The 15,358-nt window shown below is 46.7% G+C and overlaps 1 protein-coding gene across 2 annotated transcripts in view; it reads right to left on the minus strand.

Annotated features, from left to right (window-relative positions):
* Nucleotides 1-15,358, minus strand: part of ACOT7 (acyl-CoA thioesterase 7) — a 108,263-nt gene that overhangs the window by 26,257 nt on the left and 66,648 nt on the right. For both annotated transcript variants that reach the window (XM_073316627.1, XM_073316626.1), the window contains one exon: nt 10,020-10,136. In XM_073316627.1, the coding sequence (XP_073172728.1) occupies nt 10,020-10,136 (117 nt within the window). The remainder of the gene's footprint in view (nt 1-10,019; nt 10,137-15,358) is intronic.

Below are 15,358 nucleotides of genomic sequence, written 5' to 3' on the forward strand. Positions count from 1 at the left end.
GGTTCTCCAGCCAAGTCTAAACTGCATGTCCTGCTTTAACCTTCCCATCCATCTGGTATCTTCACTGCTTTACAATTCCTTTGCAGCACTGCAAGCAGCATCACTACTGAGACTAGAACAAGGAGTCCACACAATGAATAATTCACAGTCCCAGCGAATGCAGACAAGCCTTCTTGGGAACCCAGCCTCCCCCAAATGCTCCACTGTGAACCTTTAGCCAAAATTCTCAATTTGTGACACTGGAATCACGTTCCCAGCTGACAAGTCAAACACAGGATTGTGACCTCAGGTAGGGAATAAGCAGGAGATGAACCTCTCAAAGCACTGAAAAATCACATGCTCCTACAAACGGGCCTACAGGGAAGAAACAAAGGAGGCACTGTAGGAGGTAGAGACCACTCTGAACAGAATTTTTTACGACTCTTCTGTGATATTAATAATCTGGGATTTTATTGCTCTTCCTGGAAAGTTTCTCTGCCTTCATTTTGTTTATTTCATTATTTTGTATTACTCTGCACACTTTGCTCCTCCTTCAGCAAATCCCGACTGTGCCAGGCTGCCCTAAATATTGCATGAGGGAGTGACTCAGATGTGCTAGCCGTTTGGTCAAAGCACTGTAAGCTTTCAAACTTGTGAAGAACATAGGATAATAAATAAAGCTGTGTCTCCCCCTGAGCGCCCAGGAGATGAATGAGCATTCCAGATAAGGCCCAGCCATAACTGCCTGGATCCTGCACGAACCCAGACCATACTCTTCCAGATATCTGCTATGGAGGACAGGAGAGGGGGCACACCATTGGAGGTGGCTATGGGTGACGGAAAGGGAATGCTCCGCCAGACAATACAAGGCTACTCCAGATTAAAATAGTTTATTTACAGTTGTTAAAAATCAAGCCCAGGCTCACATCAGCAGCCAGCACTTCACAACTTCCTTCCTCCAGTCCAAACCCCAGTGGTCCTGAGCATTTGTCACCTGCAGCCAGCTTGAAGGAGCATCAGTATGAAATCTAGGATTTATTTAAATAAAGTTACAAGCAGTTTCTGGTACCTCACCAGCCTGAATCTGCCTGCCTAGGAAATCTGTTGTAAAAGCACAAGCTAGTTTTTAAGAGATGTTTCTCTCTCCTCTATTGATGGATGACGAGACTCATACAGGAAAAGGGAAACTACTGACCAACTACCCCGGGGAGAGAGTGAAACTGGCTACACAAAGTGCTGCCAAATGCAGAGTAAACTGAAAAGAGAATTTTTTTTCTTTAATCCTGTAGGAATCTCAGGACAGGGCTACACTTGCAGATGTAGAGCGCTTTGAGGTAAACCCACCTTTGGAGAGCACCGTAGGGAAAGCACTGCAGTCTGTCCACACTGACAGGAAGAAGCACACTAGCGTGGCCACATTTGCAGCAATTGCAGCAGCATTGGGAGCGGTGCATTGTGGGCAGCTATCCCACAGAGCACCTCTTCCCATGCTGGCACTGTGGCTTGTGGGAAGGGGGGACAGGACCCAGAATGCCCTGCACCAACGCCCCGTGATGCATCAGTTCACATCCCAGCAATCCCTGTGCTTCCATCCACATATGGCGCCATCTTTCAACATTTTTTGTACTGCGCGTGCTGTCTTCCCTTTCGGTGTGCAGGAATGGAGCCCGAACTGCTGAGGAGTACGCTGACGAGTCTCGCCAGCACGTCACGTTTGGCAGTTGAGTTATTCCTTAAGATCCAAAGTGACAGTGAGGACTCAGACGATATCGACGCAAGTAACACATACAACACAAGATTGCTTTTGGCATTCACAGACATGCTCACCACCGTAGAACACCGCTTTTGGGATCGGGAAACAAGCACTGAGTGGTGGGATCACATAGTCATGCAAATCTGGGATGATGAGCAGTGGCTGCAGAACTTTCGGATGAGAAGCGCCACTTTCATGGGACTGTGTGAGGAGCTCGCCCCCACCCTGCGGCGCAAGGACACGAGATTGAGAGCTGCCCTGACGGTGAAGAAGCGGGTGGCTATTGCGATCTGGAAGTTGGCAACTCCAGACAGCTACCAGTCGGTCGCTAACCAGTTTGGAGAGTGGGGAAGTCGACCATTGGAATAATGTTGATGCAAGTTTGCAGGGCCATTAATCACATCCTGCTCAGAAGAACCGTGACTCCTAGTAATGTGCATGAAATTGTGGATGGCTTTGCACAAATGGGTTTCCCTAACTGCAGAGAGGCGATAAAAGGCACACATATTCCAATTCTGGCACCAGCCCACCTAGCCTCTGAGTACATTAATCAGAAGGGGCATTTTTCTATGGTTCTCCAGGCGCTTGTGGATTATTGTGGGCATTTCATTGACATTAACGCAGGCTGGCCCGGTAAGGTGCATGATGCATGCATCTTTCAGAACACTGGCCTGTTCAGGAAGCTGCAAGCCGGGACATTTTTCCCCAGACCAGAAGATCACTGTATGGGAAGTCGAAATGCCCACTGCGATCCTTGGAGATCCCACTTACCCTTTAATGCCATGGCTCACGAAACCCTACACAGGGAGCCTTGACAGCAGCAAGGAACGGTTCAACAACAGGCTGAGCCGGTGCAGAATGACTGTGGAGTATGCTTTTGGCTGTTTAAAGGGCCGCTGGCGCTCTCTGTATGGGAAGCTGGACCTGGCCGATGACAGCATCCCTGCGATTATATCCGCATGTTGTACCCTCCATAACATTTGTGAAGGAAGGGTGAACGATTCACTCAGGCATGGAACTTGGAGGTTCAACATCTGGAGGCTGAATTTGAACAGCCAGAGAGCAGGGCTATTAGAGGGGCCCAGCGTGAGGCTGCAAGGATTAGGGTTACCTTGAGGAAGCAATTTGAGGCTGAAAGCCACCAGTAATGTCTGGTGCCCTGCACGGGAGTGGTTCCATGGTAGTGCTCTGCCTGCATGGCTACGAGCGCCTGGATAGAGTCCTCTTGGTGCTTCATTATGCTTATCAGCTGATCCGTGCTTTGCTGCCGGAGCACCGTGCTTTTGTGCTGGCGTGACTCATTCTGCTGGCAGATCCTCCTTTCACTGTCCCACCACTCCTGCACTTTTTGATTTTCATTACTTGAATGCTGCATTACTTCATGCAACATGTCTTCCTTGCTTCTACGTGGCCTCTTTCTGATTCTTTGGAGTCTTTCGGCAGGTGATAACACAGTCAGCTGAGATCTCAAGGTTGCATCTGTAAAGGCAAAATGCAACACTTGACAGAGGCAGCATTGTTCACAACAGACAGAGCAATGATTCCCCCGTACTTAAGGGCAAGCACAGTCTACACAATAGCATAATTTGCCCATCCCAAAGCAAGCGCACATAACCCACGGGAGCCCCAAAATGGTGAGTAAGCACAGGGTCAAGCGTGACTGTTTCATGGCTGTACTGTCCTCTGGGTATCTGTGCCTTGTGGAGAGCCAACAGCGGCAGGTGGCCCCTATACTGAACACTGTCCCCACGTTTTCCACAGGAGTTCATCCTGGAAGATCTCACTGCTGAGGGTGACCTGGGAAGCAAGGGACAGTCTTCTACTGCAATGCGGCTTCTGCCCTGGCCCACCTGCAACTTGCCTGTGTGCAGCAATGGTCCTCCCGCCCCTCACGGCACAGTGGCATGGACAAGTTAGCCTTATTGGAACAAGGAATAAAGTGGCTCTCCCAAGAAACCTGCACAAGCACATTGCCCAAGTTCTGGATGAGACCTTTGAAAAGATCACTGAGGCCAATTACCACGATGCGAGAGAGCAAATCAACGCCCTATTCCGCATCTAGGCATGCATGCAGCCCTAACCCTCCTAGCCCCAAGACCCCGCACTTTCTCCCCAAAATAAAAGCCGCTTACCGGGAACCTCCTCTGGTGTTTGTCCTTGTCCAGGCACCGGCCACTACGACTGGCTACCTTCCTCCTGGCTTGAGAACAGCCCCTGGCTGCATGCATCTAGGGATTCTGGGGTGTCTTCCTCCACCTCAGCACCCTCGCTCCCCCTTTGCTCCTCCTCCTCCTGCCTTGTTGAACTGGGCTCTGAAGTGTCCATGGTGGTACTCAGAGTGGAAGTGGGGTCGGCCCCAAGTATCGTGTCCAGCTCTTTGTAGAAAGGGCAGGTCGTGGGGGCAGCACTGGAGTGGCTGTTTGCCTCGTGGGCTTTGTGGTAGGCATTCCACAGCTTCTTCATTTTAACCCTGCACTGCAGTGCGTCCCGGTCATGGCCCCTTTCCATCATGGCCCTTGATAGCTGCCCAAGGGTATTGTAATCCCTACGGCTGGAGCGCAGCTGGGACTGGACAGCTTTCTCTCTCCCAAACACCGATGAGGTCCAGCACCTCGCCATTGCTCCATACTGGTGCTCGCGTGGCACGTGGAGGCATGGTCACCTGGAAAGATTTGCTGAGAGCACTCCATGCCTGGCTGAGCAAACGGGAAGGGGATTTTCAAAATTCACAGAGAATTTAAACGGTGGGTCTGATGGTTGGTCACCTGAGGGCAGGGCAGTAGAGTTCAAAGTGATGACCAGAGTGGCTAGAACTGGCATTGTGGGACACTTCTGGAGGCCGATCAGAGCGCACTAACAGACCAGGGCGTCCACACTGGCGCCATGGCGCTCCAGCGGGGTGCACCAAACGTTATTCCACTCACCGAGGTGGATCACCAGCAACACTGTAGCCGCGAAGTCGGAGCACTCTACGTGCCTTGCCAGTGTGGATGGGTAGTGAGCTAGGGCTCCCGGGGCTCCTTTAATGTGCTATAACTCACAAGTGTAGCCAAGCCCTGAGGTGTTAATTGTAACAATAGTAGGTAAATAATTTGCAGGAAGAGGTGCGATTTCCCTTGGGGCTGTCCCTTTTACATAGGGCAACAGCTAGAATCTCTTGTAATGTTCTAAGTACGACTTCTCTTGCTCCTGGACTGAAACGGCGACATTTGCCACAGTGCTGGCACACATGATACAGAATAGGTAAGGAACAGGTGGGTTTCTTGAAGGGAAGGATGCTCACTGTCAGCATGTGGAAATCATTTAATTTGATCCAACCTGCTTCTGAAATGTCAATAGTTATTTCTGCCTCATGTCTCCTACTGCACCCCCAAAAACAAACTCTGACAGAGTCAGAGCACTGATTGGGCACATTTTCCAGGTTCTCTGTAGCTCTTGGAGACTTCCACAGTGCTCAACAAAGACATACTGAGACACTTTCAATCCTGGTGTAAGTGGGAGCAAATCTATTCGCGTTAGGGACACTGCAGCACCATTCAGCAGGTCTGAATTCGGCCAACTGCTTTTATTGAACTGGCCATTGCACCGCCACTGAGGTTCTCCATTTTAAAGCACTGGGCAGCAACACATGAAGAGAAGGCAATTGCTATAGTCCTGAAGGTCTCTCTAACCAGATGGGGATGTCCCCTTTGGGAACTCCAGCTAGATTCTCCATGGAGCAACAATATGCCAAAGGGATGAAGCAGCAAAAAGGGTAAAAAACATTAACTTGCCCTGACCCTGGCCTGATGTTGTACATTACAGACATCTAACAGCCCATTATTTAAGCTAGATACGCTTCAAGGAATTCTGTCCCAGGAGATGGCTACGAAACACAAAGGAATAAGACTGTTCTGTGTTCACGCGGGGACTCTCTCAGTCTGAATTTACAGAAATTTTCCACTATGTCCAAACTGTTAATTGAACTGGGAAAGCCTGGGTTTTGGGAGACAGCTTCTCTCCACTCAGGGATGAGGAAATCTGACCCACATTTTCTCCTGTAAATGGCTTAAAAGCTATTTAATGAAATTTAACCTTTTGGTTTTTTTTAAACATTCCTGTGCAATTTCAGCTCCTTAAGGAAAAGAGGTGTTTTTCTTTACATTTCAGATTTTAAACCAACTGAAGCCAGAAGCAGAGCAAGTGACCTGTATACTAAGTTTACGTTTTGTAGCTTCATGCATTTCCCTTAGGGAAACACATTATAAAAACAGAGCGTGGAATAAAAGTGATCTCTGAAAAGAGCCATGATACAGTAGTAGATAAAACAAAGGAAATGCCCAAGATGGGGTTGAGATTAAAGGTAACATTTTCTAAAAAGGGACATTTTTCTTTAATCATAAGAGTGCGTCCACAAGCACTGGGCCTGACTCTGGAAGCAAAACTCCCCTTGACTTAAACAAAAGCCCACTCAGTCCTGTAAGCTTAGGCCTGGGTTTTGTGGGAGGTTAAATAAGAGCTTCTTTTCATTTTCATGAGAGTCCTGAGGGTGCTGCTGATTGGATGGGTCATGCACTCAACATGAAACCCTTGAGTTAGAGAGAGGGAAAGACAGCCAGCTGGCAACTTGGGAGGTGTTTTATACTTTGTTATTTAAGGACATTACTCAATGAAAGGAGCTACAGTAGAAGTCCTCGTTTCCCTTCTGATTTGACACATCAATTACTAAAATCCAAGAAACCACATGTTCAGTTGGCACCAACAAATCACAATGTACCAACCTAAAAATGTTAATTTGCCCACATTTTGGGGAGAGGTAGATTATTCGGCCACTTCCATTCAGATGTAGAAGTGTACGTTAACATAAGAATGGCCATACTGGGTTAGTCCAATGGTCCATCTAGCTCAGTAGCCACTGTTGGGAGACAGGATGATACCAGATGTTTCAGAGCCAATGAACAGAACAGAGCAATTATCATCGAGTGATCCATCCGGACGTCCAGTCCCAGCTTCCGGCAGTCAGAGGTTTAGGGACACCCAGAGCATAGGGCTGCATCCCTGATAATCTTGGTGCCACTGATGGACCTATCCTCCAGGAACTTATTTAATTTTTTTGAACCCACGTACATTTTTGGCCTTCACAATGTTCACTAGCAACAAGTTCTATATGTTGACTGTGCATTATGTGAAATACTTCCTTATGTCTGTTTTAAAAACTTGCCGCCTATTAATTTCACTGGATGACCCCGGTTCTTGTGTTACGTGAAGGGATAAATAGTTCCCTATTCGCTTCTGTCTGACCTTCATTTGGTAGGGGGAGAACTTGTAGGTGGCACACACATTGGTGATAGGACCTTTCCGGTCACACCAAAAAAATGCTATCTAAATTAGGGTCTCATACAAACTCTGGGCAGACTTTGATGGACACACTCATTTGTTACGCCAAATCCCCAAGTCTTTACTCAGGCAATGGAGTTTTGGTTTCAGAAATGAGTAAAGACTTCATAATTTGGACTCTACTGGTGGTAGTTAGGACTTCAATTTTATTAGCTTTTAAAACAAAGATTTGCTTGAGTTTGTCTCCAAAATTACTTTTCTGCACTGAAAACAGTCTGTGTCCAAAGCAGCTCCTGTTGGAGGAAGAATCCTATTACAATCCTGATTTTTAAAATTAATTGCTGGAGAAAGTTCCTTACTCTCTTGAAGTTTGTATTCATAAAGATTTCCTTTAAAAACCCCAGCACGCTGTGTAAATTCAGTCTGAAGGCATCTGCAAACTTTCCCTAGGATGTAACTTTAGCCAAATCATACTCTAATGACATGAGTTTACTGGCTATCGCATGTTCCTTTCCACTCATTTTTAAAGCACAACATTGGGTTTCTCTGCATTGTTTTTATTGCAGGATATTTTAAAAACTCATTTTGGCTAGAACCCTAAAAACATCCTGTCTCTTCTGAGCAGCTGGATAAAATTTTGCTATGGATGGAATATTTTCTAACAAGAACAAATCACATTAAGTTTACCATCTGCACTCTATACATTCTAAAATGGTTGTAAAAATCAAGGCTACTAGAAAAAAAGATTTTGATTTCATTACTTGTTTTTGAATGTGCAGTTTCTCTGCTCACTGAGGGAGCTGCATAATTATAGATTAATGCTGACATTAATCATGCCCCTCTGAGCTGGAATTTTGAGAAGCTGGTATTTCAGCCGTTATGTAATTTTCTGAAATTCCCCACCAGCTCAGACCTGAAGAGCTTTGTGTGTCTCAAAAGCTTGTCCCTCTCACCAACAGAAGTTGGTCCAGTAAAAGATATTACCTCCCCCACCTTGTCTCTCTACCAGTTCAGAGTAAGATATGAAGGGCTCACGACCAACACTTATACACGGTAAAGAAACTGGATCCCTCCAACTTTGGGATTCCATTTCACTTACAGACCAACAACAACATAGGCCAACTACTTTTACAAATGAGCTAACAATAAGCTTGGGAACCTTAAACTCAACTGGGCTAGACACTAAAAATCATGGTATTAATAAAGACACTGGATTTATTGCATATTACACAACAATCTGTAACCCACTAGCCTCCCTTTTTGTCCTGTGGCTGCAGGGTTTACCCTGAATGACCCCTAAGAATGTGTTAACTACCCATGCTAAACAATCTGTTCCACCTTGCATGTAGCACTGATGCTGGGAGTACCCTTCCCAGACCTGAAGAAGAGCTCTGTGTGGCTCAAAAGCCTGTCTCGTTCACAAACAGAAGCTGGTCCAACACAAGATATTACCTCACCCACTGCTGCAAATTAATGGTGCAAATATCCAGCACTCATTTCCAAAGTAATAGAAGGCAGAATTCAGAGTAACAACTGTGTTAGTCTGTATTCGCAAAAAGAAAAGGAGGACTTGTGGCACCTTAGAAACTAACCAATTTATCTGAGCATGAGCTTTCGTGAGCTACAGCTCACTTCATTGGATGCATCCATATGGATGAATATCACCTACTCCCTTCACCCCTATACCAGGTTGGACAGTCAATGAGCTTATACATCGTTTTATGTCAGCAAATCAGATTTTGGTAAAAATGTGTGTCCTGAAGTGACAACTCAAAATCTCAGTTATCCCAAACAACAACAAAGTCTGCAACTTGGGGGGGACTGGTCACACTGAGGCCTTGACAGCCTGTGCAGCAATAAAGAATATCCAGGGTTGTCAATTTTAGACAGCAAAGGTGAGTGTTAGGCAGACACAGAATTTCACTGATTCTGACTGAATACGTACTTCATGGTGCATTTAGCAGTGTCATTTATTTAGGTAATTTGTAACAAAACTGCACAATGTCAGGCATTTGTTTCCTTTAGTTTAGCACTGGCAGGGAGTACCTGCTGTGTGCAAGATGGGAACCGAACCGCATGAACTAAATGTTAAGTCGTCTAGGGAGCCCATACCAAGCTCATACCACAGATATTCTGCTTGCTTTTAAACCCACATGTGCTGCTCCATTCAAGCAGATTGGGTTGCATGCATGTAAATGAGAGGGAAACCGGCTCATTTAGTCTTTTTCTGCGGCATGCTTTCACCTCAGGTCAAGAAATGCTGCAAGCCTGACTCCCCACACGGCAAGGGGGAAACAACTTCATAAATGCTTATGTAAGCCCAAGTGCCCAAAAGGTGGGGGGGCCTGTCTGAACAGAACGCCCACAGAGCTCTGCCTCCAGCATCCATATCCCTAGAACCGGAACTTGCCGACAGGAGTTCTGCAGTGTGGTCGGGAGACTAGGTTTCCTCGTTGACTATTTTTATAAACAGGAAACACACCAGGAACACGAGACACAAGTTAATTTGATAACTATAGTTAATGAAGTTCTCTTTTCTCAAGTAGATAAATCATATATTGTCTGCCTGAAACATTTCTATGAACTGTTTTTATCTGACAACAAGTAGTCAGAATAACCATTACCGCTCCTTGTGACAGGGACGCCATCCCTACGCATGTATAGATTACCTATTATGGCCTTGGAATCCAATGGAGTGGGATAATATTTCAAGATGAACATTTTGGCTCAGTTTTACCAAATCAAATTCACTGGGACCAGTCTAGCAGCTAGGGCGCAGCACCAGACTGATTTCTCCAACCCGGTCTGCCTGTCTCAGTCTCGTTTCTCTGGCCACAGACTGGGCTTTCCCTTCACTTGGCTCCCTAGCAACCAGACACAGGTGTCATGACGGTGCTTCAATGCAACACTAAGAACGTCCAAAACATTTAAGGAGCGGCTTATCCCCTTATGCTTAGGGCTGGTCCTTTACCTTTTTTGATCTTCTCATGGAAGTTAATAGCATCCACAGAAGCTGTGACAATGTTGGTCTTACAATGGCGAGCAGCTACAATGCCAGCTACCTCATCCATTAACTTCATAGTGACACCTGCAAGGGGAGAATTACAGATTAGTGATCAAACTGAAGACAGGGTGACATTCCTCGACTCAAGGTTCTTCTGAAAAACAACAGTAAGATACATTTCAAAGAGGACAAATTGTAAATGAAGAGTTAGCTACTGCCATGGTTTCCTGCACTCTGAACGGGCATTCACTCTATCCCCATTCTGCAGGAGGCTAAACTCACTCGAGTGGAGGGGGTCGTCTCTCTGGGGCACAAAGGGCAGCAGACTGCGCTCCCCTCTCCACTGAGATGCTGGGAAAAGCTGACCAGGGTTGGGTTTGGGTCTGGTTTGAAATGAGGAAGATGTGAGCAATAGAAATTCCACTAACTAAACTTTTACAGTCTGTCCTCCAAAGAGGCCAACATACACTTGGCTTTGGGAATATACTCACTAGCATCTCTGCATCGTTTATTAAGAGACTACTGTACCAACTAGACACTTCACAGAAGTAACCGACTGGCATGGCCCCTGCCCACAGGCACTTAAATTGTCAGTGTAGCCACGAAGCAATGTGTATGGTTGACAAACCCTGGAAAGGATGGATTGACAAGGAATCAGGATAACAGGAATACACCCCCACAGCCAGCCAGCCAGCCTGAAGGCACAGGTACATTATAATAAATATCTATAAACTGCGTCACTGACCCCTTTATTGCAGGCATCCCACAAGGCATGACTGTCCAAGAGGGATTCAAATGAAAGGATGGTACTGGGTTGTGAAGCAGGTCAGCAAGGGCATTCCACAGCCGGTTATACTCTGCATGTAGCGCACGTCTGCACTAAAAACTTAAGTTAGCCTAAATTGACTTACAGCCACCACAGCAATTACTGCGTGGTTCACGTCCACACTACCCTCCTGTCGCTGGTGCACTTCCATTGACTTAGAGGGGCGGTGTAGGGGCTGCCCTGAGGCTCCTGGCTTCCTGCCAGGCTGTTGCCTGGGCTCCCTGGCCCCCGCCAGGAGAACTGCAGCCGCTGGGGTTCTCTGCTCCTGTCCCCACGAGCCCGGCAGCCACCCAGCAGGGACCAGAGAGGGGCAGCCATGCTCCTGGCAGGGAGCAGAGAACCCTGGCAGCTGCGGTGCTCCCGGTGAGGAGCTAAGAGCCTCGGGGGACAGGCCCCAGGCTCCCAGCCGGGAGCCTCAGTGTGTCTGGGTTCCCAAGGGGAACAGGGAGCTAGGCCCCTGGGAGGCAGCCCAGCTGGGAGGGAGGAGCCTGGGGGCAGACTGGCTCTAGCTGGAGCCCCTGCCCCACCAGGCTTTCTTATCAATTTCACAGCTCTAGTATGGAGCCATGAAATTGACAAGAATGACAGCCCACAGCCAATGTAAGTATCCCGCAGTGTCTACCCAGCCACTGCATCGCCCTCCTACATCGACATAAGCCTTACACCTCTTGTGGAGATGGAGTTATGTCAGTTTAATAGGGCGCTTACATCGGAGGGAGCAAGGCTGCAGTGTAGACACTGACATAATTAGGTTGAAGTAAGTTGCCTTTTGTCGACCTAACACTGTAGGGCAGATCAAGCTTAGACTTCATTACTAAGCAGTTCAAGCTTTAAGGTCTCATGTGGCATAGTTGTATACTGCTCCCCAGTTATCAGAAATCTAATATGTTAAGAACACAGTCTCTGTTGCCTTTCACGGGCTGAAGGATTGTTCATTACACTCGCAAAAAACAAGTGAAGGAAGCACTGATCATTTGCTTGTCTACCCAATGTTTAGCCATTACAGACACCTTATTACATAGCCTTTTGGCCTGACAACACGGCTTATAACAGCAACAGAGTCTGTGATTGAAAAGAACAGAGATGCAAAGGAGACCCCACCCTGCTAATGGATTACAGTTTATTTTATTAATTCAACTCGTATCAAATGTGACCTGTAGAGCTCCATTCTGTGGTGATAAAGGCAGACCACCACCCAGCTTCTCTAAGCACTGCTCCGATGTCTGCATACACCAGGGATATTCAGAAACAAATGGTCTGTCCTAGAATATGCTACAAGGACATACAGTCTTTAAATCATAAATTGCAGGTTTCACAGCCATCAATTGCTAAAAATACTGTCGCGGTTTTGTTAAAAGGCACTGAGGCAAAAAAAAAAAAAAAAGCAGTACTGAGCACCCTGAAATATATTTAGCACAGTCTTCAATCAAAGGTAACCTGCACTTCACCTCAAAAGCTCTTATTCCCACTATACCCAATGGATGCGAAAATGAAACTATCAATCTGCTGTTTATCTGCAAGTCGGGTAATTTATGCCTTTTACTTCATGTTTTCACACAATCAGATGACAGATTTGTGACCCAGTTGTACAGTACTGCAAAGAACGGGCAGAGAAAATTTTTCAGGTAATCCAAGCTGAATCTTCGAGTCACTGCCAGCAGAATAACCATGTGAACCAAATGACAGACAGAAAGATGGACCAATAAACATGGAGGATCTTTGTCTAAGGTATTTTGTGAGAGTCAGCACTGTACTGCATGCTCATTTTGGGATAAAACTACAAAACAACCGGAAACTTAAGGGCGCAATCCTTTTGCCAGAGACCAATTACCAATGGTCACGGCTGTGCTCTGCTTTGGACACGGACACACTGGCATCCTCCGACTCTGGGGACAGAGGATAAGGAATTATTTGTATTACCCTGATCCCACTGAGCTAGGCCCTGTAGAAACACCTGCAGAGATCTCCTGACCTGAAAAGCTTGCTGTCTCACAACTGAATGGTTTATGATGATAGAATGGAACAACAGCTAGCAATGCACAACTGTTTGAAGTGCAAACCCCCCTAACCTTACAGGGAATTCAGCAGAACTGCTCAGTTTTCTGCTGTCCAGTCTATACTAATAGAGAGGGAAATCAAGTAATGAAGTAAAATGAACTGTACCTTTTCAGACATCACGCCCCCGCCCCGACACGCCCACCCCCAATCCCAGTGCTCCTCATGCTCAGTTCCAGGACATTTCTTCCTTCCTGCAGATGCTGACTGCTCTGCAACCACTTACAGTCTTTCCAGATGCTGGTGCTTAAAATAAATTGTTCCCAATGGATTTCTACCAAAATTCCATTCCTGCTCATTTAATTTCATCCAACACATCCCTTCCACTAGGAAGCTTTTCAAACACACCACGCCCAGGAAAGGCCTAACAGCGTTTCCACTAAAAGAAGGTTGCCACTGGTGGCTGAGACTCCTGCACATTGAAGGAGTTGCAGAACCAAACTCTGGGGCACCAAGCTCAGATCCTTAGGTCTCTCTTTTAACCTCATTCCCTTGAGAATTCCCTCAATTCCCCATCTGTAACATGAGGCTAATACCACCCCCTCGCCTCATGGTGGTGTTGTGAAGGTAAGTGTTTGCCAAGAACTCAGATACTAGAATGATGAGTGCCATACAAAAAACCCTTGATGAAACTGATAATTCTGACTTCAGAGCAGGGCTTGAATACTACACAATAAATAAGGTGCGCACACTGAATCATGAGGATAAAACAAGATACTGAATACCTGCTCACTGGAGTAAGCACCATCCACCCTGTGCACTTAGTGAGGGAACCTTAATCCTTGCAGCTCCTAAATTGTGAGTGCTTGATCGTGTAAGCTTAATACCGTTCTTTTAACCGTTTTTGCATCAGATTTCGTGGATTTTTTTAAAAAGCAAACCGGAAAAAAAAAACAAAAACAAATTCCTTCATGTGGAATCATACCGACACACCCACATGGTTCATCAGCAGAGTGGGAACCTATAGATCCACTGCACAGACCTCTGCCACCTGAACTGAGTAACTGATAGCAGTAGTAGGCTGTCGCCCCCTTTGTGTACCAGCACTACTGGGAGAGGAGACACTGCCACTGGGTCTCACAGATATTTTTAATAGCAGAGGAATGGAGACACTCAGGAGTTTTGGGTTCCATTTCAGGCTCTAGTGGGGAATGTGCTCTAGGACACAGACTTCTGCCCTTTCCTGCCAAGCTTGATCCCTCCTGCACCCTCCCCTCAAACCTCTCCAGTCTCTTCCCCACCCCCAGCTCCTTGCGCCAGTCCCATTCTCCTTGCCCACCCAGTCCCAGGCCTCCACTCCCAGCTCCCGGCCCAATCGGTCTCTCCTTTCCCCTCCCCTCTAATCCAACACTTCCTCCCCAGGCTTCTCATTCACTCAGTATCCCCTAAGCACATCCCCAGCTCCTCCCTTCTGGCTCCTTGCTTCAGACTCTTTGCCCAGCCAGTCCCAATTCTCCCCCAACTCACAGGGGGACATTCAGCCTGGGGCACACACAGGGCATGCCAAATTTCAGCCCAAACAGCTACAGTTTGCTCAAAAGCACCTGGAAACAGAGTCTTGTAATGGAAGGTGTCAGGCAACACTGAGAGGCAGTGGTACCAGCCCCTTCTCTAGCAGAAACCGGCTGCCACTCTCTGTACTAACAGTGCAGCAGGTACGAGACACTTCCTACAACCCACTTCCCACAGATTAAGGCATTTAAAGCACGTTCCCCCTTCTTTCGAGAAATGAGCGCTAAAGTAATAGTGAAGTCGGACCATTCATTCTTCACGGCGGTCTGGATGTCTGGTGAAGGGAACTCACCTTCTGTGGATAAGCAAGCTGTTTTATACAGGCTGCATTTATCATATTCTATTGTATGTAAGATGCTATAAATAGCTTAAAGATTTACTAACACAAGGCAAGTCTGCCAAGTACAGTTTATTAAATATGTCATTTTATTCCACTGAGATTTAGCCCTGCTTGGCCTAAAGCAGAGCACACTGTAAGATTCCACTGACAGAATATCTAACGGTTACTAAAAATAGCACAGCGCTGCAAGCATGCGAAAACGGTGACATCCTCTCCAGCTCCTTTTACTGCTTCAAAGCACAGGATATGAGCTATAAAGTAATAAAATTGCATTTTTCTTCAAACAATAGTTTTTCTACCAAATATGGACAGTTCAGGGAGTAACATGGAGGTTTAACACCTTTATTTCCCCACCTCAGTATCTGCAAGCTTCTCAGCAGCGCTGCTGGAACAATTTGTATAGTGGGGATGCTGAAAGCCACTGAACCTGTAAATCCTGTATATAATGGAAACCACTTCAAGCCAGGGGATGCAGCAGTGCCCCCAGCACCCTAGTTCCAGCACCTATGCTTCTCAGAACAAACAATATTAATCCACGTTCCTGACAGCATTGTGGGGATCTTTGACTAAGTG

This window comes from Lepidochelys kempii, chromosome 18 (assembly GCF_965140285.1).
Source record: "Lepidochelys kempii isolate rLepKem1 chromosome 18, rLepKem1.hap1, whole genome shotgun sequence".
NCBI lineage: Eukaryota > Metazoa > Chordata > Testudines > Cheloniidae > Lepidochelys > Lepidochelys kempii.